Source organism: Coregonus lavaretus (genome assembly GCF_964263955.1).
Source record: "Coregonus lavaretus genome assembly, chromosome: 5".
Lineage (NCBI taxonomy): Eukaryota > Metazoa > Chordata > Actinopteri > Salmoniformes > Salmonidae > Coregonus > Coregonus lavaretus.
In genome coordinates this window covers 74,714,257-74,733,947 of record NC_139992.1, presented here as the reverse complement: position 1 = coordinate 74,733,947, position 19,691 = coordinate 74,714,257, and the positions used below count along the sequence as shown (strand labels likewise).

Below are 19,691 nucleotides of genomic sequence, written 5' to 3'. Positions count from 1 at the left end.
AGTGAGGAAGAGTTGTAAGATCTAGAGAGAGAATAAAAGTGGTTCCTCCCTCCATCCATACCTCCACTCTGAGGCCTAAGAAGGGCATGTTAGTGTCACACATGGCCACTAGGTGAGCCAGCTCCTTGTTGAAGGCAGACATCTCCCCTGAGCGCTTTGGCTTCTTGGACTCCAGAACACCCTGGTCACCTGACAACTGGAGGACAGAGAAGAGAGAGAGGAGATATACAGTGAGATAACCGAACATCTAATGATTATAAATAATAATACATTTACTTTATAACACACTTTTTATTTATATTTCAGGAAAATATCAGGGTTTATATGTATTTTGTAATATTTTTCCTTCGATTAATCCTTTTAGGACATGGTTTCAGATCATCTACAGTGGGGGAAAAAAAGTATTTAGTCAGCCACCAATTGTGCAAGTTCTCCCACTTAAAAAGATGAGAGAGGCCTGTAATTTTCATCATAGGTACACGTCAACTATGACAGACAAAATGAGAAAAAAAATCCAGAAAATCACATTGTAGGATTTTTTATGAATTTATTTGCAAATTATGGTGGAAAATAAGTATTTGGTCAATAACAAAAGTTTCTCAATACTTTGTTATATACCCTTTGTTGGCAATGACACAGGTCAAATGTTTTCTGTAAGTCTTCACAAGGTTTTCACACACTGTTGCTGGTATTTTGGCCCATTCATCCATGCAGATCTCCTCTAGAGCAGTGATGTTTTGGGTCTGTCGCTGGGCAACACGGACTTTCAACTCCCTCCAAAGATTTTCTATGGGGTTGAGATCTGGAGACTGGCTAGGCCACTCCAGGACCTTGAAATGCTTCTTACGAAGCCACTCCTTCGTTGCCCGGGCGGTGTGTTTGGGATCATTGTCATGCTGAAAGACCCAGCCACGTTTAATCTTCAATGCCCTTGCTGATGGAAGGAGGTTTTCACTCAAAATCTCACGATACATGGCCCCATTCATTCTTTCCTTTACACGGATCAGTCGTCCTGGTCCCTTTGCAGAAAAACAGCCCCAAAGCATGTTTCCACCCCCATGCTTCACAGTAGGTATGGTGTTCTTTGGATGCAACTCAGCATTCTTTGTCCTCCAAACACGATGAGTTGAGTTTTTACCAAAAAGTTCTATTTTGGTTTCATCTGACCATATGACATTCTCCCAATCCTCTTCTGGATCATCCAAATGCACTCTAGCAAACTTCAGACGGGCCTGGACATGTACTGGCTTAAGCAGGGGGACACGTCTGGCACTGCAGGATTTGAGTCCCTGGCGGCGTAGTGTGTTACTGATGGTAGGCTTTGTTACTTTGGTCCCAGCTCTCTGCAGGTCATTCACTAGGTCCCCCCGTGTGGTTCTGGGATTTTTGCTCACCGTTCTTGTGATCATTTTGACCCCACGGGGTGAGATCTTGCATGGAGCCCCAGATCGAGGTAGATTATCAGTGGTCTTGTATGTCTTCCATTTCCTAATAATTGCTCCCACAGTTGATTTCTTCAAACCAAGCTGCTTACCTATTGCAGATTCAGTCTTCCCAGCCTGGTGCAGGTCTACAATTTTGTTTCTGGTGTCCTTTGACAGCTCTTTGGTCTTGGCCATAGTGGAGTTTGGAGTGTGACTGTTTGAGGTTGTGGACAGGTGTCTTTTATACTGATAACAAGTTCAAACAGGTGCCATTAATACAGGTAACGAGTGGAGGACAGAGGAGCCTCTTAAAGAAGAAGTTACAGGTCTGTGAAAGCCAGAAATCTTGCTTGTTTGTAGGTGACCAAATACTTATTTTCCACCATAATTTGCAAATAAATTCATAAAAAATCCTACAATGTGATTTTCTGGATTTTTTTTCCTCAATTTGTCTGTCATAGTTGACGTGTACCTGTGATGAAAATTACAGGCCTCTCTCATCTTTTTAAGTGGGAGAACTTGCACAATTGGTGGCTGACTAAATACTTTTTTTCGCCACTGTATATTTTAATTAATTGTAACCCATACAAGCAGTTCTGTAATCCAGTCCTACTTTTCTCTTAGCTCCATGGCGGGCCCTTCGGCCGGCGCTATTGTCCAGGACGAGCTGCTCCAGGTTGGGCTTGAAGTGCTGAAGGAGCTGGGCGCATGGAGGTCCCTCCTCACCCTCCAACTGAGACACGGAAAGGAAGGAGTACTTGTACTGGAGCTCCGTGGGACAGCCAGGCACGTCAAGCATCTCCACCACCTAGAGAGACAGGGAAGGGGAGGGAAGGGAAGGGTGAGGGAGGGAGAGAGAGGAATGGGATAAAATAGGAATGAGGAGGGGTGAAGAAAAGAGTGGGAAAGTTGTGCATGGTTAATGTACAGTATATTGTTCTACATTTTTTGTGTTTACAATAAACTTACTGTATTTTGGGGACAAATAATTGGGATAAGGTGGGAGGCACTTACAATATAATACTGTGGTAGCCGGGTTAGCCGGATGAAGATCCTGTGTTTTGATAGGCTGCCGGCAGGGTGGGAGGCGGAGTTGGAGAGGTGTAGTATGTCTGTGCAGACAGTGGGGAGGTGTTTCACTGACTGTCTACACCTCTGCTCCCCTAACCAAAACCTGGAGGGAGGGAGAAGAGTGGTGAGGAAAGAGACAGGGAGGGGGGTGTGAGAGCGAAATAAACATTAGTGAACTGAAATACGACATTCTCCAAATAGACCAGACTCTGCCAACGAGCAGCTATTTCACAGTTCAACATTCACACATCAGTGAGACATCATTATCACTCTACTAACACTCTTTCCCAAACTGATAAACAAGCCATTTCTGGCCAGATCATATCATATAAATAAAACCACAGAACATTGACTTAAATCCGTTCCAGTAATTATGCATATCACAAAATGACAGACTCAACCTCACAGAGTAGAGTGCTGGTCTACGTAATTTATACAAACACCCTAAGTCATTTCAGAAATTCTTCCCCTGCATAGAAGCACATTTCCATGGAAGGGCGCAATATCTGGTCTTATCTTCATATGGGCATACTACACTGAACAAAAATATAAACGCAACATGCAACGATTTCATAGAGTTTACTGAGTTACAGCTCATATAAGGAAATCAGTCAATTGAAATTAATTAATTAGGCCCTAATCTATGGAGTTCACATGACTGGGAATACAGATATGCATCTATTGGTCACAGATACCTTAAAGAAAAAAGGTAGGAGCGTGGATCAGAAAACCAGTCAGTATCTGGTGTGACCACCATTTGCCTCATGCATAGTGTTGATCAGGCTGTTGATTGTGGCCTTTGGAATGTTGTCTCACTGCTCTTCAATGGCTGTGCGAAATTGCTGGATATTGGCGGGAACTGGAACACGCTGTCATACACGTCGATCCAGAGCATCCCAAACATGCTCAATGGGTGACATGTCTGGTGAGTATGCAGGTCATGGAAGAACTGGGACAGTTTCAGCCTCCAGGAATTGTGTACAGATCCTTGCGACATGCAGCTGTGCATTATCATGCTGAAACATGAGGTGATGGTGGAAGATGAATGGCACGACAATGGGTCTCAGGATCTCGTCATGGTATCTCTGCGCATTCAAATTGCCATTGATAAAATTGTGTTCGTTGTCCGTAGCTTATGCCTGCCCATACCATAACCCTACCGCCACCATGTGGCACTCTGTTCACAACATTGACATCAGCAAACCACTCGCCCACACAACGCCATACGTCTGCCATCTGCCCGATACAGTTGAAACCGGGATTCCTCTGTGAAGAGCACACTTCTCCAGCATGCCAGTGACCATCGAAGGTGAGCATTTGCCCACTGAAGTCGGTTACAACATCGAACTGCAGTCAGGTCAAGACCCTGGTGAGGACGACGAGCCCGCAGATGAGCTTCCCGGAGACAGTTTGACAGTTTGTGCAGAAATTCTTCGGTTGTGCAAACCCATAGTTTCATCAGCTGTCCGGGTGGCTGATCTCAGACGATACTGCAGGTGAGGAAGATGGATGTGGAGGTCCTGGGCTGGCGAGGTTACACGTGGTCTGTGGTTGAGGCCGGTTGGACGTACTGCCAAATTGTCTAAAACAACGTTGGAGGCAGCTTATGGTAGAGAAAGGAACATTACATTCTCTGGCAACAGCGCTGGTGGACATTCCTGCAGTCAGCATGCCAATTGCACGCTCCCTCAAAACTTTGTGTTGTGTGACAAAACTGCACATTTTAGAGTGGCCTTTTATTGTCCCCAGCACAAGGAGCACCTGTGGAATGATCATGCTGTTATTGAGATGCCACACCTGTCAGGTGGATGGATTATCTTGGCAAAGGAGAAATGCTCACTAACATGGATGTAAACAAATTTGTGCACAACATTTTAGAGAAATAACCTTTTTGTGCGTATGGAACATTTCTGGGAACTTTTATTTCAGCTCATGAAACATGGGACCAACACTTTACATGTTGCGTTTATATTTTTGTTCAGTATACACTACTAAGGTACTAGGGTGAAGCACTTTGCATACTAAAGTGTGCTAGTGTGGATATGGAGGTATGAAGGCCTTCTGAGGAGTAGTGATATGACACATGACAGGCAGTTGTCACAAAGAGAGACAGGAAGTGGATTTACTTGAGCTGCTGCAGCCAGGATATGATGCGCTTCATGTCGTCGTTGATGGTCTTCTCAATGTCGTCCAGTATGGACTGATCTGGAGACAGACAGACACAGTGGAAGTGAGTACAGTGTATGTGTGTGTGTGTCCCAGCTTACCGATGTGGTGTGTGTGTGTATGTGCCCCTCCCTGCTTACGAATTCCATACAGCATTGGCTGGAACATCCCTGAGTGCAGGTCTACAAAGATGTGCAGGCACTCGGAGCGTCCGCAGGGCTCCAGGATGGGAATGACCAGGGTGGGCAGAGCTGTCTCTATGAACGCTGAAACACAGGCAGGCAGGGACAATAACATCACACATTGACGACATAGTTGTTTCTCTCCACAACATTGTTCATTTCATTCTGGGTCGATGTGGTTGGATTAGTCAGTGTATAGCTACGTCAGAGAGGACAGAGACTCACAGCTGTCGCTGGGGTTGCTGCTCTTCAGGATGGCTTTCAGCTCCTGCAGCTTCTGATGGGAGCGGGCGTGCACGCTGTCAATCAAAAGCTTCTCCACTGACAAGTGGTCAATCTTCAGGAGGGGGCGGGTATAAAGACAGGAAATGAGGTCATCATCACAACAACAAAAATTGCACAGCACCATATCTGCGAGGAACGAGGCGTTAGCTCACCTTCATGGCTCTCTCCATCAGTCTAGAGTCACAGGCAGGGAGCGGAGGATCATGGGAGATCTGCAGAGGCTTGGAGCCGTCTGAATCGTCAATCTTGATGGTGACTTTGTGGACCGACGCAGTGCCCGTCTTCCTTCCCAGGACCTGTTGGCTGGAGAGGGGGCGAGAGAGAGAGAAAGAGAGGTCAAATTATGGTGGACCAATTTCCCTGTGATGAATGATAAAAGTATATGCATTCAACGAACCAATCAATCATTGAACCATCAGGCCTGTTAACGTATAACTTCTCAGTGAGTAGTTGAGTGTGTGTGTGTTTCTTACTTCCAGACGGCCAGCGTGAGGCACTTGGCAGGCATGTAGCGCTCCACCTGCACCAGGTCTCCCCAGCGCTCTCGGACCAGCATGAGGGTCTGGGAGTGGAGCACCTCCAGCTGAAGAGACAGGCAGAATGAGTCTAGACGGGACGGGGTTAAGGAAGGGCTGGTCCAGGATGATGGCATACACACTTACTCACAATACACACAGATAAAGAAATGCAGACACACATGATACACACACACCCAGGCTGTGTGTGTGTGGTGACAGACTTCAGTTATGAAACCAGACTGCGACTGGCAGTTATACTTGCTATGAAGTCATGATAAGGTTCATACAAAAACTGACTGATAGAAACAAATCCTTCGCCATATCTAATTATTGGCGGTCTATTGAGCATAACAGTATTTAAATATATGTAGCATTATTCATTTCCCACTGAAGAGTATTTGAAATGTTGTAAATATTTCTGCTTGGTTCATGGAAACAAACTGATGAACTGAAAGACATTGTGTGACTGTTGGCTTTGGCACTCATTGGAATGCTGTTGGTGCCCTGGGCCTGCTGTACGCATGGTCACTGTCGGTCAATATTGTATGTGTGCACACACACCCACACAGACACAATTACATTCACTGCAGCAGCTCAAGCCAGACTTGACCCTGAGCCCACTGTCTGCACAGAAACAGTACACACACACACACAGTGAAAGGATACGCAGGCAGCTGTACATATCCTGCAGTGGTTTCTCATCTGCAAACAGGCGTGACTGCACCAGCTCATGGATGAAGTTCACTTGCATACTGTGGACCAGAGCTCTGCCATCTGGAAGGAGGGGCGGGGGTAATATTGAAAAAGGAGTTAGCAACAAACAAAAAAAGAAAGCAATCTTAAGATTGTTTTTTTCAAGTACTGGATGTGTTTTTCATTCAAGTTGGATTACTCCTGAGCATCAGGACCAGAAAAATTATCATTTGCTGGACATATTGTGAGAGTTGAACACTCTGGACTCTTTCATTTTCATTTCTGTATTATAATAAGAGTTTGTGTATCTTGCTCTTTGCAAAACGCGAGTTAGTTAGTCCAAGGAAGCTGGCCTAAAGCTAATTGCTAACTAGCTAGCTAAACACCCTTTGGCTAAATGCACTAGCTAGGCTAAAGCAAACGTTATCTCTAATACAGGTTGGCTACTAGTGGTGGTGTATATCAGTACGTTGCAGTGTTTCCTCTGGAACAATTTGAAGCAGTGAGGGGGAAAGGTTGTGTGTAGAAGGACTAAGAAGCTCAGTTCTGGTGACTTTTTTTTAAAAGGACATTACACTCCAAAATAAAATTATGCTGACACCATTTTTCTCAAATTATTTGTTAATTATTTAAACATATTGGACAATGCAAATAGCCTATGCATGGTCCATATTATCAGGTATGCTATTGGCAGCATAGTGACTATAAATAAATAGGCTGAAGTATGGGGTTGCCTATCTGCATTTACCCTATTGGGCTAATCATTTAACTAGTTAGCATCCTATTGATGTATTTTATGTCTAAATAAACTTGCATAAACACAGTGAATATAATGTAGGCCTACCTGTTAGGGTAACTTGGGGTAAACCGCCACCCCGGTTTAAACTGCCTGTACTTCTCACAGAAACCACTTCATGTCATATTTTTCCCCCCAACACGTTCCCTGGTTACCACTACTCTTGTTCAACTAAAAATGTAATCTGTCTCATCAAAAAAATGTAAGTCACTGTATTTTACCCCAAGTTACCCTACAATTGACCCGTTTTACATTTATCTCCACTCTCCCCTATGCACTCACAGCAAATTGCAGAGCGGTAAAGCTGCTAAAAACTCTGGGTTTAAAAAGATGCAGTTCGCACATATTTAGGAGTTGAGAAATAAATAAAGTAGGAATCGAAAGCTCTATCTGGGATCCCCCACTTTTTTAAAAAGGCCATCAAAACTGCTTTTTTCTCCACGATTGCAATACTTGTTGTGCATTGACTGTTTGTCAGAATGCATGTTTCACCTTCCTATGGCACTCGTAACTTGAATGCGCATCGAGAGGAATATTTATCTCGCATAAAACACACAATGCAATCCGGTTTCCGAGCTGGTCATGGGTGCACCTCAGCCACGCTCAAGGTCCTAAAACGATATTATAACCGCGATCGATAAAAGACAGTACTGCGCAGCCGTCTTCATCGACCTGGCCAAGGCTTTCGACTCTGTCAACCACCGCATTCTTATTGGCAGACTAAATTGCCTTGGTTTCTCAAATGACTGCCTCGCCTGGTTCACCAACTACTTCTCAGATAGAGTTCAATGTGTCAAATCGGAGGGCCTGTTGTCTGGACCTCTGGCAGTCTCTATGGGGGTGCCACAGGGTTCAATTCTCGGGCCGACTATTCTCTGTGTATATCAATGATGTTGCTCTTGCTGCTGGTGATGCTCGGATCCACCTCTATGCGGACGACACCATTTTCTATACATCTGGCCCTTCATTGGATACTGTGTTAACAAACCTCCAAACGAGCTTCAATGCCATACAACACTCCTTCCGTAGCCTCCAACTGCTCTTAAACACTAGTAAAACTAAATACATGCTCTTCAATCGAACGCTGCTGGCACCCGCCCACCCGACTAGAATCACTACTCTCGGCGGGTCTGACCTAGAGTATGTGGACAACTACAAATACCTAGGTGTCTGGTTAGACTGTAAACTCTCCTTCCAGACTCACATTAAGCATCTTCAATCAAAAGTTAGATCTAGAATCGGCTTCCTATTTCGCAACAAAGCCTCCTTCACTCATGCTGCCAAACATGCCCTCGTAAAACTGACTATCCTACCGATCCTTGACTTCGGCGATGTCATTTACAAAATAGCCTCCAACACTCTACTCAGCAAATTGGATGTAGTCTATCACAGTGCCATCCATTTTGTCACCAAAGCCCCATATACTACCCACCATTGTGACCTGTACGCTCTTGTTGGCTGGCCCTCACTACATATTCGTCGCCAAACCCACTGGCTCCAGGTCATCTATAAATCACTGCTAGGCAAATCCCAGTCTTATCTTAGCTCACTGGTCACCATAGCAACACCCACCCCTAGTCTGCGCTCCAGCAGGTATATCTCACTGGTCATCCCCAAAGCCAACACCTCCTTTGGCCGCCATTCCTTCCAGTTCTCTGCTGCCAATGACTGGAACGAACTGCAAAAATCTCTGAAGCTGGAGACTGTTATCTCCCTCACTAACTTTAGGCGTCAGTTGTCAAAGCAGCTTACCGATCACTGCACCTGTACACAGCCCATCTGTAATTAGCCCATCCAACTACCTCATCCCCATATTGTTATTTATTTTGCTCATTTGCACCCCAGTATCTCTATTTGCACATTATCTTTTGCACATCTATCATTCCAGTGTTAATACTAAATTGTAATTATTTTGCACTATGGCCTATTTATTGCCTTACCTCCATAACTTGCTACATTTGCACACACTGTATATATATTTTCTGTTGTATTTTTGACTTTATGTTTTGTTTACCCCATATGTAACTCTGTGTTGTTGTTTTTAATCGCACTGCTTTGCTTTATCTTGGCCAGGTCGCAGTTGTAAATGAGAACTTGTTCTCAACTGGCTTACCTGGTTAAATAAAGGTGAAATAGAAAAATAAAATAAAAAAACAACAAGCCGACTAGGTATATAGATAAACTATTCTACTATGTGTTGGTCTGATTTTTCTATTCATTACTTGTTTTGTTTGCAGAAGATTCTAGCATCTTCAAAGTGCGCCTCAGCATAATTGTATTTTCATGTAAAAAAAAAAATTGCCATGGCGGCAATAAATGTTGCTGTGGCGCAGCGCTACATATAAATGACTGCAGAAGAAACACTGGCATGTTGTTTGTTCAAATGTAACATCTATCCATCTATTCAAATGCCATTAGGGTCCCATGGGAAACACTGACCAGCACTTTGGTTCCTACCATGTCATAACTCTCACCTGGCTTGTCAAACAACACCAACCATAGAATTAGAATAATCATTATATTTCTATGATTCCAACAGTTGACCCAAGTGTTTTGATCTATATCGCAAGTTAAATCACAATATTTGGTTGAAAAATCCCAATCTATATCGCCCAACCAACCTGGTAACTTTACCATTTTGCAAATATTTGGTGGCAAAGAAAGAAATGAAAAAGGATATATTCTTCAGGAGATGTGCTTCAAAAGTAAGTAAGATTCATATAGGCTATATCTCAATCAATTAAAAATATATATATTTTTCTGGTGCTACTAAATGTTATGTGGTGCTCCTAACTTTTTAAAGTTAGTAGCATCAGTGCTACCAATTTTTTTATTTTATTGGGTGCGTTAGTAGTGGGTTCTGTGCGTTTGGTGCCTTAGTAGTGGGTTCTATGTGTCTGGTGCGTTAGTAGTGGGTTCTGTGTGTTTGGTTTGTTAGTAGTGGGTTCTGTGTGTTTGGTTTGTTAGTAGTGGGTTCTGTGTGTTTGGTTTGTTAGTAGTGGGTTCTGTGTGTTTGGTTTGTTAGTAGTGGGTTCTGTGTGTTTGGTTTGTTAGTAGTGGGTTCTGTGTGTTTGGTTTGTTAGTAGTGGGTTCTGTGTGTTTGGTTTGTTAGTAGTGGGTTCTGTGTGTTTGGTTTGTTAGTAGTGGGTTCTGTGTGTTTGGTTTGTTAGTAGTGGGTTCTGTGTGTTTGGTTTGTTAGTAGTGGGTTCTGTGTGTTTGGTTTGTTAGTAGTGGGTTCTGTGTGTTTGGTTTGTTAGTAGTGGGTTCTGTGTGTTTGGTTTGTTAGTAGTGGGTTCTGTGTGTTTGGTGCTTGGTCAAGCAGGTGTTGTGTATCTTACCTCCAGTCTCCTTGTCCTCCACCAGTATCTCCAGCTTCAACAGTCTCCAGGGAATATCTGGGTCGTCCCCCATCACTGTCAGCGTGGCCTCAAACTCCCCCTCCACACGGAACTTCACACGCCCATTAGCTACGAGACACACATAGTGAGGGTGGCCAGCTTTGTGTGTGTGTGTGTGTGTGTGTGTGTGTGTGTGTGTGTGTGTGTGTGTGTGTGTGTGTGATCCTTACCAACGGTGAGATTGGCTAGCTGAGGTGGTAGGTCTGTCGTGACAAGACGATGTCGCAGGATTTGATTGAGCTGGTTCAGGGTTGTCTGCTTCTCCACCTTAGTGATGGGGTCTGGAGGAATGATCTTATCCTACACACACACGGCTGTCAATGCACTGGCCCAAACAGGGCTTCAGATTTCTCCGTCCCTATTCCACACTCCAGTCCAGTTGGTGGCGGTAACGCACCACTAAAGATATCTGTGTTTGTGCACATAATGTACATCACACACAACTGACAGAGTACATACGTGAACGACATCATTTCTGGCTAAGCCAGACAGGCACCCAGGCTACTTCAACCATAGTGGCTTATGAACACAGAGGCATCAGGTGTCTTATTTTATTTGACCACTATTTAACCAGGCATGTCAACTGAGAACCAGCTCTCAGGCCAGGTCAAGAGGTCAAAACAATGCAATAGACTACAAGAAAAAAATTAACACAGTAGTGGACACACACACAGACCAGTTAGGGGTGTCTTACCCGTATGCAGGTGGGCAGGCGAGGGTATGACCCGGTGGTGAGCACGTCGATGGCGAACGGGATGGCAAAGCTGGGCAGGCGGGCGTGCACCAGGGCGTCCCTCGCCAGTGATGCCAGCCTATCAGCCGTGTCCACAAATAGGAAGGCCTGCTGGTCCAGGAAGCTGGAGATCATCTGTTACAGTGAAAACAGGAGGTTAGGGGTTAAAGGTCTGGTTAGCTTATGACTGTACTCAGTATTATCTTCAATTATGTGCAAGTCGACCTAACTCAAAGTTAAACATAAACAATGCATTGATGTCAGTGGGGAAATGTATGAAAAGGTGAGAGTTTTATGTGCATAACTCAAGATAGTATCTGGTTGTGTATGCCCACTTTGAGAGTATGTTTGGTGTAGAGTACTGTAGTCTAGCATACATACCGCACACTTCTCCACCTTCCCAGCGTTGCTGGCCCATTTCACCAGGGCAAGGAGACGCACAAACAGCTGCCTGGTCCGACTGGAAAACTGGACAATCTCGATTTTTCTGTAAGAAACAGTAGAAAAGGCAAAAGAAGAGGATTGTGTATGTCACATACAACACATTCCCAATTTGACAAGTCAATTTCATCAGTGAACACACCCAGTGAAACAAGAGACACACATACCTTTCCATGTCTGTTTTTCTGGGAAGACTGCAAGAAAGACAGAAACAGTATGGGTAACTTTCAGATATTACTACGTCATTTTTAAATGAAGGAATCTCAATTAATAAAGACCCATTACGTTGAACGGGGTCTCGTCATTACTTACAGTTCACCCAACAGGGTGATTTCATGGTAGGTCCTCTGCAGGAGAAACTCAATCAGCAGGCTCAGTCGGACTCCTTGGGTGGCCGGGGGTCCGGGGGGTGGCGGCTGGATGGCCGAGGTGGGACCACCGATAGGGACCAGTTGCCCATCTGATCCAATCTGCACCGGAGCCATTTTAAAATAACAACGCAAGCTCCACCGATGGAGACCGAAAAAATAGAAAACGATCGACTCGCAAATACTTTGAACTGGAACCAATCTTACACGTATTCTACACCATTTCGCGCAAAATAGTTATTAAGTAGGGGCTCGGCGACTTCGCCCCATAGAAAAGTCGGCAAATACCCGAGTTTTAATTGCTTATTACAGAAAAGATTCAACGCTGTTCAACCGCCATCTTTGCTGTCTGACGGGAAGTGATCACGGTTTGGTGGAAATGAAGACCCGGATATGGTTTTTACGGAAACAATGGAAGAAGTCGCTCGTGAGAGTTTACTCTGCTGTTCCAGGATCAGTATTCATTCACTAGATTATTGTCAATTAGTTCAGACCATAAACAATCAAACTGGCCCCTGATCAGCGCCAGTTGTTCTGTGCGTGATACTTAAGGTATTTAAACTGTTTATACGACTTGTATAATATGCCCTGCCATTTCGTATGGGATGTTGTGCATTACATTTTAGTAAGATAGATCATATGACAGATACACCTTATTTGTCCCTGAGGAGAGCACATAGACACAACAAAATACAGGACAAAACAAATAGACACACACTGGTATAAATGTTATACTGTATATTTGAGGATTGATGTGTATTGTCCCTATCAAATAAATGTAATAAATGAAACATTTATTAAATTAAAGTTCTGTATATGCGATTCGATACGTTTCAATTCATCATGGACCTGAAACTGGCCGGTGATAAAGAACAGCATAACAAGCCATAGATTATGTTGGCAGCGGCAGGGGTCAGTGGTAAAGGTATTAGGGTGGAATTCTGATTTAAATAACTGCTGACTCCTCAATTCCCAGAGGCAGGTAATAGGAATGACTTTTCCATTCCCTTCCTTTTCATTTTCACAGGATGATACATAACTTTATGTCAATATGACATGGCTGCAAAATAACATGACAATCAAAACATTAACACATAATCTGACAAGATCATTATTAAAAAATGAAGAGTTTATTTCCAAAACACTATATCCACCAATTTTTAAATTTGGTGTGTTTTTTTCCATGATTGTTTATGGGTACCTTCATGTGTGTGTAAAATAGTACTGTTCTCAGATTTTTTATTCATAGATTTTAGATGTGAATTAAAATGTGTTTTTTTGCAAAACGCTATATATATGTATATATGGCTACTTAGAAGAATCTCAAATATATTTTGATTTGTTTAACACTTTTTTGGTTACTACATTATTCCATATGTGTTGTTTCATAGTTTTGATGTCTTCACTATTATTCTACAATGTAGAAAATAGTAAAAATAAAGAAAAACCCTTGAATGAGTAGGTGTGTCCAAACTTTTGACTGGTACTGTATATAAACTCAGCAAAAAAAGAAACGTCCCTTTTTCAGGACCCTGTCTTTCAAAGATAATTCGTAAAAATCCAAATAACTTTACAGTTCTTAATTGTAAAGGGTTTAAACACTGTTTCCCATGCTTGTTCAATGAACCATAAACAATTAATGAACATGCACCTGTGGAACGGTCGTTAAGACACTAACAGCTTACAGACGGTAGACAATTAAGGTCACAGTTATGAAAACTTAGGATACTAAAGAAGCCTTTCTACTGACTCTGAAAAACACCAAAAGAAAGATGCCTAGGGTCCCTGCTCATCTGCATGAACGTGCCTTAGGCATGCTGCAAGGAGGCATGAGGACTGCATATGTGGCCAGGGCAATAAATTGCAATGTCCATACTGTGGACATACTCCTAAGACAGCGATACAGGGAGAAGGGCGGACAGCTGATTGTCCTCGCAGTGGCAGACCACGTGTAACAACACCTGCACAGGATCGGTACATCCGAACATCACACCTGCGGGACAGGTACAGGATGGCAACAACAACTGCCCGAGTTACACCAGGAACGCACAATCCCTCCATCAGTGCTCAGACTGTCCGCAATAGGCTGAGAGAGGCTGCACTGAGGGCTTGTAGGCCTGTTGTAAGGCAGGTCCTCACCAGACATCACCGGCAACAACGTTGCCTATGGGCACAAACCCACCGTCGCTGGACCAGACAGGACTGGCAAAAAGTGCTCTTCACTGACAAGTCGCGGTTTTGTCTCACCAGGGGTGATGGTAAGATTCGTGTTTATTGTCGAAGGAATGAGCGTTACACCGAGGCCTGTACTCTGGAGCGGGACCGATTTGGAGGTGGAGGGTCCGTCATGGTTTGGGGCGGTGTGTCACAGCATCATCGGACTGAGCTTGTTGTCATTGCAGGCAATCTCAATGCTGTGCGTTACAGGGAAGACATCCTCCTCCCTCATGTGGTACCCTTCCTGCAGGCTCATCCTGACATGACCCTCCAGAATGACAATGCCACCAGCCATACTGCTCGTTCTGTGCGTGATTTCCTGCAAGACAGGAATGTCAGTGTTCTGCCATGGCCAGCGTAGAGCCCGGATCTCAATCCCATTGAGCACGTCTGGGACCTGTTGGATCGGAGGCTGAGGGCTAGGGCCATTCCCCTCAGAAATGTCCGGGAACTTGCAGGTGCCTTGGTGGAAGAGTGGGGTAACATCTCACAGCAAGAACTGGCAAATCTGGTGCAGTCCATGAGGAGGAGATGCACTGCATTACTTAATGCAGCTGGTGGTCACACCAGATACTGACTGTTACTTTTGACCCCCCCCCCCTTTGTTCAGGGACACATTATTCAATTTCTGTTAGTCACATGTCTGTGGAACTTGTTCAGTTTATGTCTCAGTTGTTGAATCTTGTTATGTTCATACAAATATTTACACATGTTAAGTTTGCTGAAAATAAAAGCAGTTGACAGTGAGAGGACGTTTCTTTTTTTGCTGAGTTTTTGTATATGTGTATATATATATATAGCTAGAATGGAATGTTCATATCCTGTATACTTGACTCTGATTTGTGGTTGTCTCACCTAGCTATCTTAAGATGAATGCACCAACTGTAAGTCACTCTGGATAAGAGCATCTGCTAAATTACTAAAATGTCAAATGTAAATGTTTTACATACAGATCTCATATTACGGTATTGAATTAGTATTTTTAAACATTTAATAAAATATTTTGTAATTAATTTTTTGTACTTTTTACACCTTTTTCTCCCCAATTTCATGATATCCAATTGGTAGTTACAGTCTTGTCCCATCGCTGCAACTCCCGTACGGACTCGGGAGAGGCGAAGGTTGAGAGCCATGTGTCCTCTGAAACACGACCCTGCCAAGCCGCACTGCTTCTTGACACACTGCTCGCTTAACCAGGAAGCCAGCCGCACCAATGTGTCGGAGGAAACACCGTACAACTGGCAACCGAAGTCAGCGTGCATGCGCCCGGCCAGCCACAAGGAGTCGCTATAGTGAAATGGGACAAGGACATCCCAGCGGCCAAACCCTCCCCTAACCCGGACAACGCTGGGCCAATTGTGCGCCGCCTTATGGGTCTCCCGGTCGTGGCCGGCTGCGACACAGCCTGGGATCGAACCTGGGTCTGTGGTGACGCCTCAAGCACTGCGATGCAGTTTTTAAACATTTTTTAAATATCATTTGTACAGTTCTTTATTACAAACTGAACTGAACAGCGCCGGAGAAGATGGCTGCCGTTTTACAGCCCTCTAACCAATTGTACTATTATGTGTGTTTTTCCGCGTTATTTGTAATTTATTTTGTACATAATGTTTCTGCCATCGTCTCTTATAACCAAAAAGAGCTTCTGGATATCAGGACAGCGATTACTCACCTCGTATTGGACGAAGATTTTTTCTTCAACGAGGCGGCCGCGAAGGATATCATACAGACACCCGACAAGGCCCAAATCCCCGTCATTCGCGTGAGGAAGAGACGGAGATATCGCGGACGGAGATCGGGGTGCCTTGTAAGGATCCGACGGCGAGCGAGTAAACTGCCTCTTCCATCAATCCTATTAGCCAACGTTCAATCTTTTGAAAATAAAGTGGACGACTTAAGATTACGGTTATCCTACCAACGGGACATTAAAAACTGTAATATATTATGTTTCACCGAGTCGTGGCTGAACGACGACAATGATAACATTCAGCTAGCAGGCTATACGCTACATCGGCAGGACAGAACGGCTGACTCCGGTAAGACAAGGGGTGGCGGTCTGTGTATATTTGTAAACAACAGCTGGTGCACAAAATCAAATACTAAGGATGTCTCGAGGTTTTGCTCGCCTGAGGTAGAGTATCTTATGATAAGCTGTAGACCACACTATTTACCAAGAGAGTTTTCATCTATATTTTTCATAGCTGTCTATTTACCACCCCAAACCAATGCTGGCATTAAGATTGCACTGAATGAGTTGTACAAGGCCATTAATCAACAGGAAAACGCTCATCCAGATGCAGCGCTCCTAGTGGCCGGGGACTTTAATGCAGGGAAACTTAAATCCGTTCTACCTAATTTCTACCAGCATGTTAAATGTGCAACCAGAGGGAAAAAAACTCTAGACCACCTTTACTCCACACACAGAGACGCATACAAAGCTCTCCCTCGCCCTCCATTTGGCAAATCTGACCATAACTCTATCCTCCTGATTCCTGCTTATAAGCAAAAACTAAAGCAGGAAGCACCAGTGACTCGGTTAATAAAAAAGTGGTCAGATGACGCAGATGCTAAGCTACAGGACTGTTTTGCTAGCACAGACTGGAACATGTTCCGGGATTCTTCAGACAGCATTGAGGAGTACACCACATCAGTCACTGGCTTCATCAATAAGTGCATCGATGATGTCGTCCCCACAGTGACCGTACGTACATACCCCAACCAGAAGCCATGGATTACAGGAAACATCCGCACTGAGCTAAAGGGTAGAGCTGCCGCTTTCAAGGAACGGGACTCTAACCCGGACGCTTATAAGAAATCCCGCTATGCCCTCCGACGAACCATCAAACAGGCAAAGAGTCAATACAGGTCTAAGATTGAATCGTACTACACTGGCTCTGACGCTCGTCGGATGTGGCAGGGCTTGAAAACTATTACAGACTACAAAGGGAAGCACAGCCGCGAGCTGCCCAGTGACACAAGCCTACCAGACGAGCTAAACCACTTCTATGCTCGCTTCGAGGCAAGCAACACTGAAGCATGCATGAGAGCACCAGCTGTTCCGGATGACTATGTGATCACGCTCTCTGTCGCCGATGTGACTAAGACTTTTAAGCAGGTCAACATTCACAAGGCCGCAGGGCCAGACGGATTACCAGGACGTGTACTCCGAGCATGTGCTGACCAACTGGCAAGTGTCTTCACTGACATTTTCAACATGTCCCTGACTGAGTCTGTAATACCAACATGTTTCAAGCAGACCACCATAGTCCCCGTGCCCAAGGACTCTAAGATAACCTGCCTAAATGACTACCGACCCGTAGCACTGACGTCTGTAGCCATGAAGTGCTTTGAAAGGCTGGTCATGGCTCACATCAACAGCATTATCCCAGAAACCCTAGACCCACTCCAATTTGCATACCGCCCCAACAGATCCACAGATGATGCAATCTCTATTGCACTCTACACTGCCCTTTCCCACCTGGACAAGAGGAACACCTACGTGAGAATGCTATTCATTGACTGCAGCTCAGCATTCAACACCATAGTGCCCTCTAAGCTCATCACTAAGCTAAGGATCCTGGGACTAAACACCTCCCTCTGCAACTGGATCCTGGACTTCCTGACGGGCCGCCCCCAGGTGGTAAGGGTAGGTAACAACACATCTGCCACACTGATCCTCAACACGGGGGCCTCTCAGGGGTGCGTGCTCAGTCCCCTCCTGTACTCTCTGTTCACCCATGACTGCATGGCCAGGCACGACTCCAACACCATCATTAAGTTTGCCGACGACACAACAGTGGTAGGCCTGATCACCGACAACGATGAGACAGCCTATAGGGAGGAGGTCAGAGATCTGGCCGTGTGGTGCCAGGACAACAACCTCTCCCTCAACGTGACCAAGACAAAGGAGATGATTGTGGACTACAGGAAAAAAAAGAGGACTGAGCACGCCCCCATTCTCATCGACGGGGCTGTAGTGGAACAGGTTGAGAGCTTCAAGATCCTTGGTGTCCACATCACCAACGAACTATCATGGTCCAAACACACCAAGACAGTCGTGAAGAGGGCACGACAAAGCCTATTCCCCCTCAGGAGACTAAAAAGATTTGGCATGGGTCCTCAGATCCTCAAAAAATTCTACAGCTGCACCATCGAGAGCATCCTGACTGGTTGCATCACCGCCTGGTATGGCAACTGCTTGGCCTCCGACCGCAAGGCACTACAGAGGGTAGTGCGTACGGCCCAGTACATCACTGGGGCAAAGCTTCCTGCCATCCAGGACCTCTATACCAGGCGGTGTCAGAGGAAGGCCCTCAAAATTGTCAAAGACTCCAGCCACCCTAGTCATAGACTGTTCTCTCTGCTACCGCACGGCAAGCGGTACCGGAGTGCCAAGTCTAGGTCCAAAAGACTTCTCAACAGCTTCTACCCCCAAGCCATAAGACTCCTGAACAGCTAATCATGGCTACCCGGACTATTTGCACTGCCCCCCCACCCCATCCTTTTTACGCTGCTGCTACTCTGTTAAGTATTTATGCATAGTCACTTTAACTCTACCCACATGTACATATTACCTCAACTACCTCAACTAGCCGGTGCCCCCGCACATTGACTCTGCAACGGTACCCCCCTGTATATATAGCCTCCCTACTGTCACTTTATTTTTTACTTCTGCTCTTTTTTTTTCTCAACACTTTTTGTTGTTGTTTTATTTTTACTTTTTTTGTTTAAAATAAATGCACTGTTGGTTAAGGGCTGTAAGTAAGCATTTCACTGTAATGTCTGCACCTGTTGTATTCGGCGCATGTGACCAATAAAATTTGATTTGATTTGATTTGAAATGTAGTTATTTGTTACATCTGACTTGGTAAAACCTAGCAGTACTACTGATTTCTCTAAGAGTGAGGCGCATATATAGCGTTTTGCAAAAAAACATGATATTATTTGTCTCTCTGAAATGAAACAATCAAGTCTGATTTTAATACATGTCTGTCATTGAACCATATCATGGTTAGTTAGTGAAAAAACACACTAATCTCTTTCAGAAATTCTTTAAACAATGAAAGCTAATTCACCAACATTTCTGAAAATTGACATATCGTGTTTTGGAAATAAACTCTTCAAATAATTGTCAAAGTCTCTTATTGCATTACATGGTTGCCTTGTCTGGAATAGTGACATAGCTATCGGGAGAACAGAGAAAGCAGATTATGGTCAGATTATGGATTTAACAGACTGCTTCACCTACATGTAGATTTCAAGAACAGCTGTGCCCTGGCTGTCATTTCAAACCACTGACAGGACAGAGGAAGGGCATGAGGGTTGATGCACAAAAGATGAGATAAAGGGAAAGTGCTGGAACACACACAAACAAGTACCCACACACATGCACCCACAAA

At 44.5% G+C, this 19,691-nt stretch overlaps 1 protein-coding gene across 2 annotated transcripts in view; it reads right to left on the bottom strand.

Annotated features, from left to right (window-relative positions):
* LOC311129157 (mediator of RNA polymerase II transcription subunit 14-like) overlaps positions 1-12,286 on the bottom strand; it is a 55,268-nt gene extending 42,982 nt beyond the window's left edge. For both annotated transcript variants that reach the window (XM_084161463.1, XM_084161464.1), the window contains exons 1-15: positions 12,020-12,286; positions 11,875-11,901; positions 11,648-11,753; positions 11,228-11,401; positions 10,704-10,833; positions 10,474-10,602; positions 6,313-6,420; positions 5,602-5,734; positions 5,281-5,431; positions 5,069-5,180; positions 4,802-4,927; positions 4,622-4,700; positions 2,439-2,598; positions 2,038-2,232; positions 62-196 (exon numbers count right to left, since the gene is read on the bottom strand). In XM_084161463.1, the coding sequence (XP_084017589.1) occupies positions 62-196; positions 2,038-2,232; positions 2,439-2,598; positions 4,622-4,700; positions 4,802-4,927; positions 5,069-5,180; positions 5,281-5,431; positions 5,602-5,734; positions 6,313-6,420; positions 10,474-10,602; positions 10,704-10,833; positions 11,228-11,401; positions 11,648-11,753; positions 11,875-11,901; positions 12,020-12,192 (1,938 nt within the window). In that variant the 5' untranslated portion in view covers positions 12,193-12,286. The remainder of the gene's footprint in view (positions 1-61; positions 197-2,037; positions 2,233-2,438; positions 2,599-4,621; positions 4,701-4,801; positions 4,928-5,068; positions 5,181-5,280; positions 5,432-5,601; positions 5,735-6,312; positions 6,421-10,473; positions 10,603-10,703; positions 10,834-11,227; positions 11,402-11,647; positions 11,754-11,874; positions 11,902-12,019) is intronic.
* Positions 12,287-19,691: the final 7,405 nt, after the last annotated feature.